At 51.7% G+C, this 16,524-nt stretch overlaps 6 protein-coding genes across 6 annotated transcripts; 2 read left to right on the top strand and 4 right to left on the bottom strand.

The window, feature by feature from the left end:
- Nucleotides 1-423: 423 nt before the first annotated feature.
- Z520_11857 (uncharacterized protein) lies at nt 424-2,709 on the bottom strand (the record flags this gene model as incomplete). The annotated part of the gene is made up of 1 exon (XM_016782345.1): nt 424-2,709. The coding sequence occupies one exon, from the start codon at nt 2,707-2,709 to the stop codon at nt 424-426; it is 2,286 nt and encodes a 761-aa protein (XP_016626506.1).
- A 444-nt stretch (nt 2,710-3,153) lies between these two features.
- Z520_11856 (uncharacterized protein) lies at nt 3,154-4,963 on the bottom strand (the record flags this gene model as incomplete). Its single annotated transcript, XM_016782344.1, has 4 exons — nt 3,154-3,673; nt 3,726-4,212; nt 4,298-4,491; nt 4,548-4,963. The coding sequence occupies 4 exons, from the start codon at nt 4,961-4,963 to the stop codon at nt 3,154-3,156; spliced, it is 1,617 nt and encodes a 538-aa protein (XP_016626505.1).
- A 676-nt stretch (nt 4,964-5,639) lies between these two features.
- On the top strand, nt 5,640-6,713 carry Z520_11855 (uncharacterized protein; the record flags this gene model as incomplete). The annotated part of the gene is made up of 1 exon (XM_016782343.1): nt 5,640-6,713. The coding sequence occupies one exon, from the start codon at nt 5,640-5,642 to the stop codon at nt 6,711-6,713; it is 1,074 nt and encodes a 357-aa protein (XP_016626504.1).
- A 39-nt stretch (nt 6,714-6,752) lies between these two features.
- Z520_11854 (uncharacterized protein) lies at nt 6,753-10,442 on the bottom strand (the record flags this gene model as incomplete). Its single annotated transcript, XM_016782342.1, has 3 exons — nt 6,753-6,914; nt 6,964-10,221; nt 10,275-10,442. The coding sequence occupies 3 exons, from the start codon at nt 10,440-10,442 to the stop codon at nt 6,753-6,755; spliced, it is 3,588 nt and encodes a 1,195-aa protein (XP_016626503.1).
- A 600-nt stretch (nt 10,443-11,042) lies between these two features.
- Z520_11853 (uncharacterized protein) lies at nt 11,043-12,575 on the top strand (the record flags this gene model as incomplete). The annotated part of the gene is made up of 1 exon (XM_016782341.1): nt 11,043-12,575. The coding sequence occupies one exon, from the start codon at nt 11,043-11,045 to the stop codon at nt 12,573-12,575; it is 1,533 nt and encodes a 510-aa protein (XP_016626502.1).
- Nucleotides 12,576-13,116: 541 nt separating this feature from the next.
- Nucleotides 13,117-16,487, bottom strand: Z520_11852 (uncharacterized protein; the record flags this gene model as incomplete). The annotated part of the gene is made up of 2 exons (XM_016782340.1): nt 13,117-16,038; nt 16,086-16,487. 2 exons carry the CDS (start codon nt 16,485-16,487, stop codon nt 13,117-13,119), a joined length of 3,324 nt encoding a protein of 1,107 aa, XP_016626501.1.
- Nucleotides 16,488-16,524: the final 37 nt, after the last annotated feature.

Here is a 16,524-nt window from a genome sequence, read left to right as displayed (position 1 = left end):
AATCACACTTCTTCAGTAGTTGGACTCGACAGAATGTCATTCCCTGGGAAAGCCTAGCAGCTCGGATCCTGCTGGGAGACACAAAGGATCAGTCTTTACGCTCTGGTCGAAACACCACGACATGCTGACTTCCGTTGGTCAGATGGTGCGCGAACAGAAGTTGAAGATCGGAGGCAGGAGAAACGACGAACAAATCCCGTGAGCATATCTCGTAGGGGATACGATCAACATGCCATCGTATTTGAAAGTTTTGTTGCTCGTTCTTCGAAGTCCCCGGATCATGGCTTTCTCCCATATTGTATGAGTTCGTCGTGTCGAGACCAGTTGCTGGTCCGTTTTCTCGACGCTCAGTAGTCCGACTGGTCATATCATATTGCAAAGGTCTGGATGGGCACGCTTGGCTACCCCCCTAGCTGGGAATGCTCATTCGAAATCATCGTCTCCCCGAAATGTATCGGCTCTGTTCAGCCGCGCCGGGCTCAACGGCGTGACGGGCTCCAGCAGGCTCACTCCTGTTCCAACACCGCTTCCTAAGAAACTTTTCCTGTTGCCCTTGCTATCGGCCTTTTCCAGAGCATTCATTTCTTCCACCGTTTCGTCTTCCACATCCGGTTGGTCGTCGACTGGGCCCTCCAGTTCAATCTGTCTCGTCGCTCCACTGAAGCCTCTTCTTCTTGCCTCCCCAAGCTTCATTCTGACGGCCAGCCTCAGTTGTTCCAAATATTCGGCCAATTCATGAAACTGCTTATGTGAGTCGGTGTTTTTCGTTTCACCGTAGAGCTCTTGTGCTTCATCAAGCCTTTCAGCAGCGATCTCTGCTCGGCCGAGTTTCATCCATTCATCCGCAGCCATGATACTCCATAGCGCAGCTTTTCTTTTACGCATGCCCCAACTCGTGTTGCCGATGCCGATCCGGTCTGCGAAAGAAGATGCCACTCGCTCACTGACCAAGACGTGTCCGATGCTACCGACCAAACCCAGTTCGAGGCTGCGGACTGCCCACTTCGCCGCGAGCTCGCCCGCTGCTCGACCTCGCACTTTCAAGAGCTCGACCCCAAGCAAGATAGAGCGCAACGCAAGGGCCGGCTTCGAACACCGGGTCAAATATGAATAGCTTGCAGTTTCGAGCATATTGTCGAAGTTCTCAATTTTGAATTTGGAACTACCACTGCTTGTGAGAGGGTTCAGGAGAGTAGCAACACAGCACATTTCGTTCGCGCCGGCCAAATGCTCCCAAGCTTTATCATTCGAGTAGTCACCTCGAAGCAGCTCATAGGTTGATGCCGCCAGTTTGTAATCTCTCAACATGAACGCGTAGTCGGCAAGCTTTCGCAATAGACTCTCGGGAGCATCAAAACGGTATGTTCCCTGCAGGCTATCGTAATTGCCGCTGGCTCCGACGTTGGTGGTAGACGATGAGCTCCGAGAAGAGCTCCCAATCCCAGTCCATCTCTTCGAAAGCGACATGAACCGCCCAGAGATACCTCGACGACGTGAGGCGATTTGATCATTCCATAAAGCGATCCTTTGCTCCATATGATAAATGATTGATTGTGCAATCAGTTCGCGGACGAATGCGCGCAGGGCGGTCGCATCCGAGGAAAAGATGTAAGGAGATGTAGAGGTGTTGAGATCAATTAGATCTGCAGTGTCGTGCAAGAACGCCAGTTGTTCCGAGGGCGACAGCCATTCGCTGGTGGGGAGTTCTTCGGTGTCATCGTCCGTCTGTGTGCAAGGCGCAGACCTCAGCCTGAGAAGATGGCAGTGGAGGCCAAAGTGTCGCTTCATCTGATCAAAGAGGGCAGATGACTTGCTGAAGTCATCTCGGTCCTCATCGTGGACAAGCACATAATATCTGAGGTATTCTGGATTGACGTAGCCTGGTACAGCCCGCGAACCCGACGCGGTTTGCTGATAGAGATTGCGCAAAGTCTCGATGGGTTGTTTCGTGGAGGAACTGATGGCTATCACCGCGCCAACCGGATGGCGAAATGATTCATGCGGGCTCATTGTTTGAGAGGACAGAAGCCGGGCCAGAAACAGCCGATAAAAAGGAGAGGTCTCTCCCCGTGCCAGGACATCTTCGGTCTGATCGAAGCCATCTCCCACAAAATGTTCCATCAACTCTTCCAGCTTGTCCATCGAGTTGGACGCAGAGTGTGACGATGTGCCATCTCGAACCAATTCGCCGAGATCTGTAAAATGCACACCAAAGTCTTCCCATGTCCGGCTGGCGCCTGTGCTGTCTCGCACCACCACCTTTCCACTGATCTTGTCGCCGAACGGGCGAATCAATCCGACAAACCCACTCCTCAAGCCTTTGCGAGCAGCGAGTTCGTCCACCTCCGGCGATGCATAGATAGCGACAGTGGGAGAAAATGCTCGGACGATCAATGATCGTGTGTCATCATATGTTTCTGATGGATTCCCGAGGGGGCTGTTGGCTCGCGACCTCCCAAATCTCGATATTGACAACGACAACCTTCCATTGGGAGAACTAGAGCGTGATAGGACGCTAGAAAGAGTGCTCGTTCGGGAACCTAGGGCGGGAGGGCTCGAGGTGCGGATAGGGAGGCTAGTAGTGGATGTCTCGGGTGATTCATTCCTCGCGGGTGGTCTTGTCCTGTGAACCTCGAGGGTTGGGATCGAGGGCGAGGACGGATAGTCGGGCGACTGAAGAGGGTCTCCATCACTCGGCGTAGAGGTCATGGACAATGATGGAAGAGTGTTTCGACAGGGGCGTCGTCTTGCGCGATGTCATGGAGCGTGTGTCTTTGCGGCCTGGAATGACTCTTAGATTATCAGCATCACAAGGAACAGTCACAATTGCAGATTCATAAAGCATCTCTCTTTTCAATTACTGCTCAAGACTGTGCATAACATCACCACCCGAGAAAATGACAAAATATAGCATTCCAGGGATTGTGTAGGATCCTGTCGCAGCCTCGGAACCAAGTTGATCCGCCGTATCGTGGAGAAGGGCGAATCACTCCGAGGCTCATGCAGTTAGATGAGTGCGGCCTCTGATATCCTGTCTAGGGCAAATATCAATCATGCGGAGCAGTCTTCTCATCCTCGAACCCCCTGAAACTGGGGTTTCTTCATTAAGTCTACCTTCAACATAGTATCATAATATTCGTTGCTTGGGGTTGTCTATCTCAGGCCCATCATGTGCTTACTGTTCTCGTAGACAATGTAGCTGATGCTGACTGCCGGCGCTACCTTCAACAGATTCGGCGTCACCCCTTTGAACAATCCTTTCACTCCTTCTCCCTGGACCGTCCTGATCGTGACATCGACAATGCCCTTGTACGTAGGTGGGTGCAACACTGTGCCTTGGGCTTGTAACCTCGTCCGTAATAGGTTGATGGGGTAGACAGCCGTGGCGCTGATTGCCCCCGAGGTCGCTCCAATAATGCCTGTGAGAAGGTTGCTCATGTCGACATCCTCCTCGTGGCAGCGGTTCCTCTTGGCTTTCCGTGCCAGGACAAAATGCTTGCAGTTTTCAAAGATGAATAGGTCAATGGCGCTGTAAGGGAACATACCCGCCAGACCCATGCCCAATCCTCGATAATACGGCATGAGTCCGCCCTGTTTCCACATTTTCCGCGCCGTTTGAGCGATCAAGGCGTTTCCATGTAAGCCGCCCTCGACCGTCTCGCATTGCATGCGGCTGTCTCTTGTTAGTCCATGCAAATGATAGCAACGGCAAAGTCGTCACTTACAATTTCAAAGTATCGAGAGGGTAAACCACGCATTGAGCAACTGCACCACCGATGCCGCCCGCTAAGAACTGAGACGTCGGGTATAGGTGCTTTGGATCCGAACCCTCGAGCTCCGCAAACATCTTCTTGGCCGCCTCGTATGCACCAAATTTGATTGCAGACTCCGGCATGACCTTGACGACATTGAGTCCGTTCCCAGCGAACAGGCTTCGCATTCCCCCAGCTCGCCACAGAGCCTTACATGCGTCGACCAACGGCCGGGCAAAGTTTTTAATCACCTCAAGGGGTGCCCCTTTTTTGGCCGCTTCTACCGCCGCCTTTTTGGGATTTGTTTGTGCAATTAGGTAGACTTTGAGTCGGTCGAGTGGTGCAGTGGCCGTTCGCGAGATCATGCCTGCTAAGCCACCTGCTATAAAATAGCCTAGTGGGATGAGGATTTCTGTCAGCATCGTCAATGAGGTCAGAGACGATGAACGAAAATTCTGCGCTAAGCCACTATAAACCCGTCGCGACTGAGTGTGGGTGAACTAGGCACTGCGTATGCCAGAAAAGTCAAAGCAGTGTAGAGCAACGCAAGGTCGTCCGATGATCAGTCGCGGCTGGAATGTAGCTGCCGAGTAAAGGGGTCAAATAGTCCTTACCAAATCCTTGAAGGGTGTCATTGATGTGGACATCACCCTCTTGGTTGACATTTGCTGTCGCCGAGTAATATGATATAAGGGATCCGAGAGTGGGTGCGCTCGCAGGCAAGAAGAGGAGAAAGTTTCTGCGCCATTCTGTTAAAGGCTGTTGGACCACGGCCAGAGAGATGCATGTGCATACCTCCATTCTTCAAAGGAAATTTCCCCGTCATGGTTGGCATCCACCTCGTCAAAGAACTGGTCCAGCTTCGCATTGCTTATTGTCAAGCCCGCTCTGCTAAATGCGGCACGAAGCTCTGCTTTATCCAGCGCGCCACTGTGATCTCTATCTATACTTTCGAAAAGTTGCCAGAGTTCGCGTTCAGCATGTTCCACAAACACCCTGAACTCGTTATATTGTATGCGTCCATCACCCGACGTATCGACTGCTTTGAGGACATCGGTGAGCAGGGCATCGGCGTTTTTCAGAGGATGGTCGATTTTGCGCAAGCCTTTCTTGAGGGCCGACAGGTCCAGCTGACCCTCATTTCGAGTGTCAAGGTTGCGCCATAGCTCTTGAATCCGCTCATCGCGGCGTTCATACGACTCTCCGTTCATGCTACATCCGTTGGTGGAAATGATAAGAAGGACTATCTGTGAGGGAGCATGATTGTGTCCTTCTCTTCACCAGGCGAAGCTTCGAAGGGTGGCTCGTTGAGTGGTTGGCAATGTGGGAGGAACGTCTGAGAGATCAGGTAAAGGATCGGTAATGACTCAGCCCGACTGAGAAATCAAAGAACAGGAGAGTGAAGAAGAACTTGAAGCTCTGTTTGCAGGGCAGGAAACAAAACAAGCTGGGCAGCTGGCGAAGGGATTGATTGCTGAGGTGTGCATGAAGACTCGGGAGGGTGACGTGCTGTGGGGTTCTTCTTAACTGGCTCTGTAGCTAGCACCACCACCAGCGCCACTGACGACGGAACTTTAAGCCTGAACCACCAAAGGCCCGCCGCCCGAGAAGCCCCCCTTTGCCCCCCCCTCGCCCCCAAGCGCCTAAGGCGTGTGTGATGGCCACTGGCCAGCCTCGTTCAGCCTTGCCAAGCCACCTCTCAACCTCAACTGCTAAACTAAACGTTCTTTCCAACCTCTGACCTTCTGCTAAGCTTGCGAAATACCAATATAAGCCAAGGATAATGGTGACAAGAACCTCCCGCATACTCTGGTAGATTTTTGCCGCGAAAATTAACGCAGTGTCGGTCCTTGACGAGGTTCATGGCACTCAACACCGTCGTCGAGCATGGCGGCTAACTACTGGGTCTCGACCCAACGCAAGTTCTGGACATTCACCCCTGAAAAGTTGCTCGAGATCCGCGATGAGCTGGAGAAACAGAACTTCAAAGTCATTGAGCAATGGCCCTATCCTGACAGAAGACTGATGTTCATCTTCCTGAGAGACAAAATCTTACAGCTGGGCAAGAGGCTGCAATTCCGCCAGCAATGCGTTGCCACTGCCATGGTTTACATGCAGCGCTATTTCCTTACCAACCCGATGCAACACGTCAACCTCTACCTGCTTGTCGCAACAGCTTTCTACCTTGCCTCTAAAACCGAGGAGTCACCCCATCACATCCGCCTTGTCGCGGCTGAAGCGCGCCAGGCGTGGCCCGAATTCGTACCGGGCGATGTATCGAGGCTTGGGGAGATGGAATTCTGCCTCATCTCAGAGATGCGCTCACAACTAATTGTCTGGCACCCCTACCGCTCCTTGATCGCGTTAAAGGAGAATCAAGAGCTCAAGTTGACCAATGATGAACTTGGCCTGGCTTGGTCCATCATCAACGACAGCTACATGACCGATCTACCACTGACGTGTCCTCCACATCTTATTGCCGTTATTGCAATGTTTCTTGCTGTGGTATTTTGGCCCTCTGTCAAGGCTGCCGGCACGCTACGTCCTTTGCCCCACGAGGCCCTTTCAAACCCGGAGTCCAGCCACTTTTCGTCTCTTGGAGTCGGCGGTCGCCAGAGCCTGTCCACCCCTTTCAGTAACGTCCTGGGCAATCTGCAGATGTCCAACCAGATAGCCGCTCAAAGCAGCAACAATCTCAATGGGAAAACACCGTCTCTCAGTCAGAACGACCCAGCTTTGCAGCAGTCGGCAGACAAAGAAAAGGCAGTAAGTTTCAGCAAAGAGAATGAGAAGATACAGAATACCATGAAATTCTTGGTCGAGTCCGGCATCAATATTGAACAAATGATTGAGGGCACCCAGGAATTGATCAGTTTGTACGATATTTGGGAGCAGTACAGTGAAAAATCAGTCAAAGATGCCGTTGCTCGATGCATGAAGACGCGTGGATTGGATAACTAGTTGCTATGGCAATTTGCCAGCTCACCCATTCCGACATCTTCAGGCTTCTGACCTGGTGGCGCCCACTCCGGCTGCACCAACCTGTTTTCGGATTTCGAGGACGATGGGCTTTATTTTGCTCACCGGATCGTTCCAATCGCAAAAGGCCAGTTTCTGGCTGGGGTAGTCAACGTACAGAAAGTCGGCCGCAATATTGCGAATCTTACACGTTAGTCAACTCGTGGACCACAGAGGAGGAGATGGAAGATACCTTTGGCCAGCGATGGAGCAGCTGTCGGGTCAATTTATCCAGCGCCCTGGCACGATAAGCATCGATACCCAACATCCTCGAGTAGACATTCAGAGAAGCTTCAATCCTCTGGAGGCTTGACCCAGGGCCGTGGACTTTTTGCATCACAGTCCACAAATCCAAATTAGTGTTATCGGAACGGTTGCTCGAGTCGAGAGCGTATAGATTCTGATCGATGATGAAACAGAGAAAGTCAAGCAAGGGGAGAACCTGGCGGTCATCTTCTTGAGCCTTTAGCGCAAGCTCTTCAACAACGACGATCGAAACTGTCTCAACAAGCGTTGCCTTTGTCTTCGCGTCGACAGACTGCACGTGCAGGGCAAACGCATTACTGGCAGCACGACAAAGGTCTTCTGCGCCGGCCGTTGCCGATGAAACAAGTCCAAGGATGAGAGCTCTTTGCGCCCAGGATATGCATATTAGTTCCATCAGTTGCTGGAAGTATGTGACGGATGAGACGTCGGTGGAATAGTGGAAAGTATTCTGAAGGGGTGGAAAGGACCTATCCGTTCTCCAACGGCTTTCCAGGCATTTCCACGCGCGGAACCGGACATTGGCTAGCTTCTCTGCTGCCAACTTCACAACAAGTGGCAACACGTCTTTGGAGATCGTGCTAGCTTCTTCGCGAGAGCCAAGTTGGGTCCGATAGATGTCGACAGTCTCGAGTGTCTGCAGTCGAAGAGTTGAACCGATATCCCCTCGCTGGTCATTGGTGTAGTCCGTCAAACCACATTGGAAAACTGTGTATAGTCGGCTTGTCATCTCTGTGTTGATCTTCGGGATTTCGCTGGCCAGTATGACGCCCAGAGCCTCCATGGCATCAACTCTTGTCTCGATTTTGTATGGTCCCTGGACGATATCCATCGTGTACGACATGATTTTTTGACGAGTTCCTTGATCAAACCCTATCTGAGCCAAATATCCGTAGATCAAACTGAGCGTCTTGAGGCGCCCTTTGCTTGTAGAAGCTGCAGATGTTTGTCGTTTACCTTCGAGCCACCCTTCAATCATTGTGCCATCCGCGGAGAGTGGGAGGACCTTGAACAGCTCCACGAATGCTTCAGCACTCGTTTGGACAGCAATTTCCCTCGTCGCTGCTGTTGTGCAATGATCGAGAACTCCAGCAGCTGCGGAAATCCATGATTGCAGCACAGGCGCTGGGGTTGGTTTTGTCATTGCGCAGCATTTGCTGATTTCAGAAATGAGCGTAGCGATTCCTTCCATCACAAGTTCGATATCCGATGTTATGCGGCCCTCAATCTTCCCGGTTAACATCTTCAACTCAAGGGCCTTATTCCCGTCCCTCTCAAGCCAACGCAATGCTGTCTCAGGCTCAAGCTTTGTAAGAGAGCCAACTGCAGAGGCGAACCCGAGGAGCAGTCCGTGCCTGGCTGCTGCAGTACTGCCCATGTTGACTGGCTTTAAATTGAGAAGTTGACGAATGATGCCTTCCGCGAAGGAAGAGATTTCCGACGCGGGAAGAGATTCTGTGAGAAATTGAATGGTCGAAGCAGCCCAGCGACGCTGATTGACATCGGCAGCACGTACACCTCGCCATTCTCTCAGAGCCTCCAGTAGGGCTCTGTGATAGACACCACCAAGAGCAGCGGCCTCTGAGGCGACCTCAATCATAGCTCGGGAGAGCCGTGCAACAGCATGGTAGTCAACAACTTGGACCACCGAAATACCATTGGTGATTGTATCGGGATGCCGACCGATTAGCTCTTGTAGTGCCGCTGATGACCCTCGGCGAATGTTACCTGAAGGATCGAGGCAGGCCGAGAGGGTCAGTCTGACGGCTATCAACTGTAGGACACTCTGGCACTCTGTCTCGCTTGGTTCAACATAGTCCAAGAATGGAACGGGGTCCAAATCTGAAGTGCTGTATTTTCGGGCCAGACCCCAGAGACCAAAGCATGCGGCATCCCGCACGCTGACCCCAATTGAAGTCCCAACGTTGGACCTCTGTTCAAAGTCCAATCCCAGGAGCAAGGCCCGGATGATCTCTGAGAGCATTTGAGGCGGAGGAGACCGGCGGAACAGTAAGTGCGAGAGGGTTAGCATCAGACCATGCCATCTCAATGGGTCGACTGCAGTTATGACTCTCTTCATCCTTTCGGGGTCAGCGATAGTTCTGTCGGTTATCGCCATGAGCTTATGACTGTGAGGATCTTCCAACAGCACGTTTTCTTCGAGACACCCCAAGACGGCTTCCACGACTTGTGACGACATGTCAGAATCTAGCCTTAGGGTCACGACACTCAACGCCTTGGCCGCAGCCATTCGGACTGGCGTATCTTTGTCGCTGAGGGCATCGAGGAAATATTGTATACTCTCCTCAAGCACGGTGTTCAGGCTCTTTCGTTGCAGAGAAGGATGCTTCGAAGCCAAGGAGATCGCATGCAGCAAAACGGCCCGCAAAATTTTCAAAATCCATTTCCGCGCAGGGGCGGAATCTCTGATGGCTGCAAAGTGGCTGCTTTCAGCCGTGGCAATCTGCAATATAGAAGTGAAGACGTTCTCAAGATAAGAAGAAACTTCACTATCCGAGCCTGAGTTTGTGATGCCGTAAAGAAGCGACAACAGGCCCAAAGCTTTGTAGGGACTCAAGCTGGCAATATCAGGATCATGAAGTAGCTTTTGGGAGGCATAGTGCACAAGCTTCTCGGGCAGATTATGGGCTTGCATGTCTCTCCGTAAGCTCAATCGCACCAGCAGCACACGTGCAGCCTCGCGCTCCTTGCCCGAGCTTTCCAATTGTTCGAAGGCAATTGAAATGACATCGCCGGCGATGCCAGGAAGGTTACCAAGGTCACCAGGAAGGGCGGTGACCGTGTTGCTGACAGACATAGTGGCCAGCTCGAAGGGCGCAAGCATCAGATGAGAAAGCCATAGAAGCATGATGTATCGCTCTTCCCAGGTCATGCCCTTGGAGGGTGTATTCCAAGCTGTGAAAGCAGACAGCATGGGAGCCAAGTATCTAGGCTCATTATTGAGCAAGCGAACAATGACTTTGTAGCCCCTGACCTTGCAGAAAGAGTACAGGATCTTGCATATCGCTCGGGGCAGAGGAGAGACGCCAGCTGCACCGCGCCGTTGCGTTGGGCCATACTGATCACTGGACTCTGCGAGGTAGCCAATAAAGGCATTGGTCAGAAGCTGGATCAGTGTGGAAAGATATGGGTCAAGCAATTGAGGCCATTCCTGAAAACGGTCAAGCTGATAGAGAGTTAGCTATCCGATCAAGGACCTACACAATTATGGAGGCAGACCAGTCGACATAGCTTCTCGCATTTCGAGTCGAGGACTCGAAGACGGCGTCTTGGGGGATTTGTCCCGCTGTGTTTTAACAGCAGAGGGAGGTTCTGTTGGAATTCGGTAAGGAGGGTGCCTGAAGCCTTGTAGAGCTTTGCATCAAGATCATGCTCAGCTGCGTCCATGTAGGCAATGTTTTAGCAGCTTGACAGAAAGTGAGTGAGGTTAATTACCAAGGTACCTCTATGGTATGGACAACAGGCACAGCGGGTTCCCAAAAAGGAATCAGGCTGACACGTGACTGCGTCTCACCTCTGAGATACGCTAGTCCTGATACGGCGAGGCTACATCCCGTGACCCGCCCAGCGTGTCTCGACCAACCAATCACACTCACGCATGCCAAACGTCGTCAACCTGAAACCGTCCAGTTGCCTGTTTCCAACTTTCATGCAAGCAGATACTAGGTACGCAGATACGCTGCTACCACTTCACACCAAAGAACAAAGCCCAGGCTGATCCTAGGTCGCCGCGTCCGGCAAACGGCCATCGCAACAGACTCTTCCTCTTCAGTCATGCCCTCCATGTTTGGGCTGCGGCGACTCATCCGCCCTGGCGTCCGTCCTCTACAGGCCTTCGGCTAGCAGACAACATCCACCACTCGATTCATTTCGGTTCTGGTCACTAGGTAGCTGCTCCTCACCGCCAGCTCATTGTCGCGCTCCCTCTCTATCTCACACGACCTTCACAACGTCCTTCGAAATCTTCGACAGCGCTCCTTAGCGATCATGGCCAGATCAGCCTTTGCTTCTCCCTTCCGATACCTTTCGGGTCTGCTGAGTTCGCCAAGGGCTGCTCTGTCCCGTTCTGACAACCCCCAAACCCCAGCCCAACGAGATGACCCAGGCTATACCCCGAGTCCTGAAATGCGTGCAGGATCCTATGACTCTGTCGATTACGGCAAGGGCAAAAGGAAGGCTACAGAAGAGCATCACTCGGGGCCGACTACCAAGAAACGCGCGTTAAGCAGGGACCGGGACGCTTTCATACCGTACCCAAATGAGATGGATTTGGATCAGAGCCCTTCCGTGTTCAGCAAAGGGAACAGGACGAAGGCGGAGCTGGACCGGACCTTGATGCCGCCTCCAGCAACTCCTCGCAATCGGACGACGCCTGTGCTCACACGGCGTGTCGACACTAATGCCGTGCAGGACTCACATATGACAATCTATGAAGATGATTCCATCTCGTTCGTGTCATCTGCATTGGCACGGCGAAAGGGGGATTCATTAGATGCCGACGCGATGGAGGAAGCGAGACGCCATGCTGCTGCGGTGACTTTACCTGCCAACTCAGGGCTCTGGTCCCAGACAGAACGCGAGTTATTTTTCCACCTCGCCTACCGGGGTTTCGAAGCCCTCCTTCCTCAGAACTGGATGATCGACTTTGACACATTACCCATCAGTGTTTTTGCCCACGAGAACTCGGTAGACCCGCCACTCATCCAAAACATCCGAGACAATCAGTTCAGGGCGAGCCACGCTCTCCGTCGACTCTTCGAGGCTGGTCATGACATTCGAGACAGAACCCACGTCAGTCCGGGAATATCAAGAGAAAGGATCCTCGAGCAGTCCGTGAAAAGGTATCTCTACTGGGCTTTGACGGACGTCGGACTTCGCCCAGCATCAAAGACCAACTACATTCCAGTCCACGTTGTCGTCGCAAGGAAGAAAGGTCGATCCACGCTACAAACTCTTGAGGAGATTGCGAACAAGCTACAAAGGCTTTCGCAGCGACATCAAAGAGCTCATAATATTCATCCAAGCATCGAGACCAGTAGCCCAGGCCTCTGCAACCCGGCGGAAACCCGGGTAGTTGACGATGACGCGGTGTCACCTACCCTCATCGGTTTCGTGATTATCTCATCGGTCCTTGTCGTTGTCACACTCAGCTCCTCCCCGACGTCTACATCGGAGAGTCAAACAAAGCAAACAGCTTCACCTCTCTTCACCGGACATTCACTTCGAGGAGACGGCGTGAAGACGAGCGTCAACCCCGACCGACTCCGCATCATTGCCGAATTGGATTTCAGCCAGAGAGATCAAGATGTATGGAACGCGCTAGGCGTGGCGATTGTGGCGATGCAGGTACGCAGAGAGGCTCTTAAAGCGAATCACGGGTTTACACCTGATGAATTGGCTGGGATTGATTGGGATGTCATGTCGGAGGAGGCCGATTCCAGGCACCAGAACCAGGATGAGTTTGAGGGAACGAGTACTTTGTCCAGGTTACAGTCGGTTGATGATGACCCTGACCTCTGAACATGAGTGGAGTGGGTTTGTAGTGGATTCAGCTTTGAAGGCTGCGTTTATACTGAACACTGCACCGAGTATCGGTTGGAACTCACCGCAGACTCTACCGGAGCTCACATACATCTCACAAGTCCCCATCAAACGAGTCTTTCCAGTGCTTAAGATGATAAGTCCAAGCGTCGTCCTATAATATTGTCTCCCGTCTCGATGCCCTAGAACGCAGTGTATGTCTGTGCTTGTATCAATTAATGCTTCCGACGCAATAGGCAGGGAAGCATCCATCCATTACTACTAGGTACTTGTACGTACTGTCAAATGCTGATTCTAAATGCATTGTGGCCCAGAACTGCAGACACTGGTCTCAGATGCCCTGCAGTATACTGACTAGCAGGAACACTGGATACGGGCGGTATTTCTGTTCGCTCCAACAACGGGACTGCAGCTTTGTGCAGAGAAAAGGGCTTTTCATTCCAATCAACAGCAGTAAACGCCAGTGGCCAGCAGAACATGTCGCCCCAATTCCTGCACCTTCCATCAAGCACGCCTGTCTCTACCAAATTGCACCCACATCGGCATCGAATCTTGCCAGCTCCTTTCCTGACTCCTCCACCTCCTTTCTCGCTTTCATCCTCATATAGAAGATCGGACAATCCCTGCTCGAGCAAAGCACCTCGGAGTGCATACTCCCCTGGCACCGTTGGCACTGCGTCCACAGTCTCGCAAACCTGACTTCCAGCTCGCCAACCTTTTTGATTTGTTTGGTGTATAACTCGCCTATTCGGGGACGGCAGTTTTCGCACACCGCGCCCTTGGACTCTTGGGCGTTGACAAGAGGCTTCTTGCAGCCCATGCATGTCTGCGTCTTTTTGGCGAATTTCATCAGTCCGCCGAGCGTAGGGGCAGCAACGGAGATGGACCGTGTATGGTCGCCCGCAAGCAGAGAATTAGCGCGTCGTTCACCGAGGATAGGCTCGAAGATTCTTGCCAGAGGATTGGCGAGTTGATTATCCAGATAATATTTTGTGTCGATGGGCACATTGTTTTCGAGCACATATATCGGGTCTTCTGAGTTCTCGTAATTCTTCGATCCGCTGGCGCCTTTCACCATGACATACGCAACGCGGTCGCCCAGTGCTGGGGCTGAGCCTGCGTCACGTTTCTTCATCCGCTCGGCTAGTTCCACGTGCGCTTGTTTGGCAGTGTAGTCGCTTTTGCTGAGTGCCTTCGTAATCACCAGCATGCTAAGATCGATCTTGTTTTGCAGAAGATTAGCAATGGTCTCCTTGACATAGTCCTGTGCGCCCTCTAGGTCACGATCAATCAAGATCTTCTTGAGGACCGTCTCAATGACGACTTGGACAAGACGACAATTGTCTCGACGGACAGTCTCAATGCCTTTGCTGTCCATCTTGTCATGCTTCTCTGCATTCGTCCAATACAGTCCTGCGTATCGCTTCTTGTTGATCAGCAAGTAGGGGAAGTAGACTTTTTCGAATTCCAATTTGATTGGTTTGATGAATTTGGCAGAGACAAAGTTGGCGGCTTCCTCTCCAAGTTCCATGGTCTTCGCAAGATCTTTCTCACCAAACTTGACCATTACTGAATCAGTATCACCGTAGATGACCTGGGCGTCATGGGAGTAGCCATTTGCCATTGTGTACTTTTGTTCGACCTCGTGCTTTGTCTTTTCAATCATTTGACGGCCATAAGCTGTGGTACTGGAGGCAATAGCGAGACAGGGCAATTTCCCAACAGTGGCACCTGTGATACCGTAGACGGAATTTGCAGACACTTTGAGAGCAAGTTGACGGCCATTGAGCACGGCCTTCTTGAATGGGTCTGTCTCCACAGCAAGTTCCTTTTTGGCTCGCTTTCGTGCACCAAGCAACTCTTCCAGAATTTGAGTAAGAAGTCCTTTCCGAACTTTGGCAGTGCAGAAGAGATCTCCATTGGGGGTGAGAATATAGTCTTCGTCCTTTTTGAGGTTGAGTTTCTCAATGATGCTCTTGTTCAGCAGCGTGGTGTAACACAAATTGTGGGCCTGGATGATAGAAGGATACAAGGAAGCAAAATCCAAAGTTGCAACCGGTACATCATAATACCCTCGAATGGGCTCGATGACCGTGGCACCTTCGTACTGCTCGTCCGTGCTTTCATTTCGCAGATTCGGGATGACCAGTTGCTGCTCTAAAGCCTTCCGGAAAAGTTGGCTGATAAATTTCACCTGTTGCCCTCGAGCGAGAAGGTAGTTGAAAGGAACCCCCGTGACTCTAGCCATTTCCGTGTAGTTGACGAGGCACATAAGTTTGTCCATTAGCCGTTGTGGAAGGTAGGCATCCTTCAGACAGTAGACGGCCAATCGTCTCCTCGAATCCGGAGTCCCATTGTATAGTTCTGTGATCATAGTGTGATGGACGTCCTCCTTCTGCTCGCCCAAGAAATGAGCACAGACAGAGTTCAAAGTGTAGCTGCGAAGTTGATGATCTCGTTGAACGAGCTGCAGCAGATCCAGTTGAATTCGTCCATTGGTGTTTGTGGCTTTCGTATCACGATTACCCATTTGTTTGCTGGAGAAGTTGGTGTCTTTAGCGTGGGATGCCACACTCTTGAGCCGGGACCAGTAAGGAAATTTCGTCAGTTTGAGGTGCTTTGCTCTGTCAAGGAGGTAGGGGAAGTCAAAGTTGGCAATATTGTAGCCAATGATGACATCCGGGTCGACTTCCTCTAGGAAGTCTCTCCATGCCATGAGCATGTCGGACTCGGATTTATGTTCATAGATCTTTGTATTCACAATCAGGCTGCACGTGTCCAGCACAAAGACATTTCGGATAAAAGGTTTCGACTCGCCATATTTTGTAACCACGTTTGCAATTTGAATAACGGGATCTTGATTGGCTTCGGGAAAGACGCCTTTACGACCAGCGCATTCAATGTCGAAGGACAAGATTCGGAGTGGTGCCATTTTCGCCCATTCGCCGTCGTGTCCATGTGCGATCAGATCCCGGTAGTGACAGAATGCCTCGATCTGGCAATTAGATTGCCGCTCATGCTGAGGGAGGACGTGGTACTTCTGCGGAGGGACCTCAACCCACGACATTCCAGTGACACCGGTATCAATCATAAAGCGAAGAACATATTGAATGTTGTCGAAGGTCAAAATTTTGCTTTCGACGCCCTTCCACATTCCTTTGTAGTTGGCATGTCCATCCTCTATTGAGGTCCGCAATCGGTTGATAAACTTGGGGTCTGTCACTGTAATCTTGAGATAGGGGCTCTTTTGATTGCCTTGGAACCCAAACAGGTTTTCGCGAAGCACCATCTGAACGGAATGGATGATGGGTTGATGCTGTGCCAGTTGGGTTTCGAGGTATGCTTTGTAGCCTTCGACGTCTGAGCGTTGAAAATTGACGGGAGCTGCCACATAGAGGTAATGGAGGAAGTCAGTGACATGGAGCAGGATGGAGTGGCCAGTCTGCGTGGTAGTTAGCGAATGATGGTTCAACAAAGTGGTCAACCAACCTCTGATACACCGAACATCTTGAGGGCAATCTTCCCCCCCGGCAAGGTGCCTTCCTCGATCTCAATCTGCTGGAATCGTAATGGGTCGGAGTCTGGGTTGAAGTCGTCCAGACTCGGTCTCTCCCACTGCTGGTCTTTTTCCGAATTGTTCTCCTTCAAGCCTGCAATGTCCTGTGTCATCTTCTCGAGGACTTCGGTTTCGAACTGGCTCTTCGGCTGGGACGAGCCCAGCTTTGATTTGAACCCATTCGAGCCGGGCTGCGAAGAGTGGAAGGAGACATGAGGACCATTGCCGTTGAGTTTCCTCTTCTTCGCCGACGGCGGGGATTTGAGGACATTGTGGGTGTTGGTGGTGTCAATCAAAACCCTCTTCTTGGGCTGGTCAACCACGCGTCCAGGCATCTTCACGATCTTGTCGTCAAAGAGAGAAATACAATCA

Source organism: Fonsecaea multimorphosa, assembly GCF_000836435.1.
Source record: "Fonsecaea multimorphosa CBS 102226 unplaced genomic scaffold supercont1.44, whole genome shotgun sequence".
Lineage (NCBI taxonomy): Eukaryota > Fungi > Ascomycota > Eurotiomycetes > Chaetothyriales > Herpotrichiellaceae > Fonsecaea > Fonsecaea multimorphosa.
Note: the sequence above shows the minus strand (reverse complement) of the source record. Positions and strands in the feature narration are given on the sequence as shown.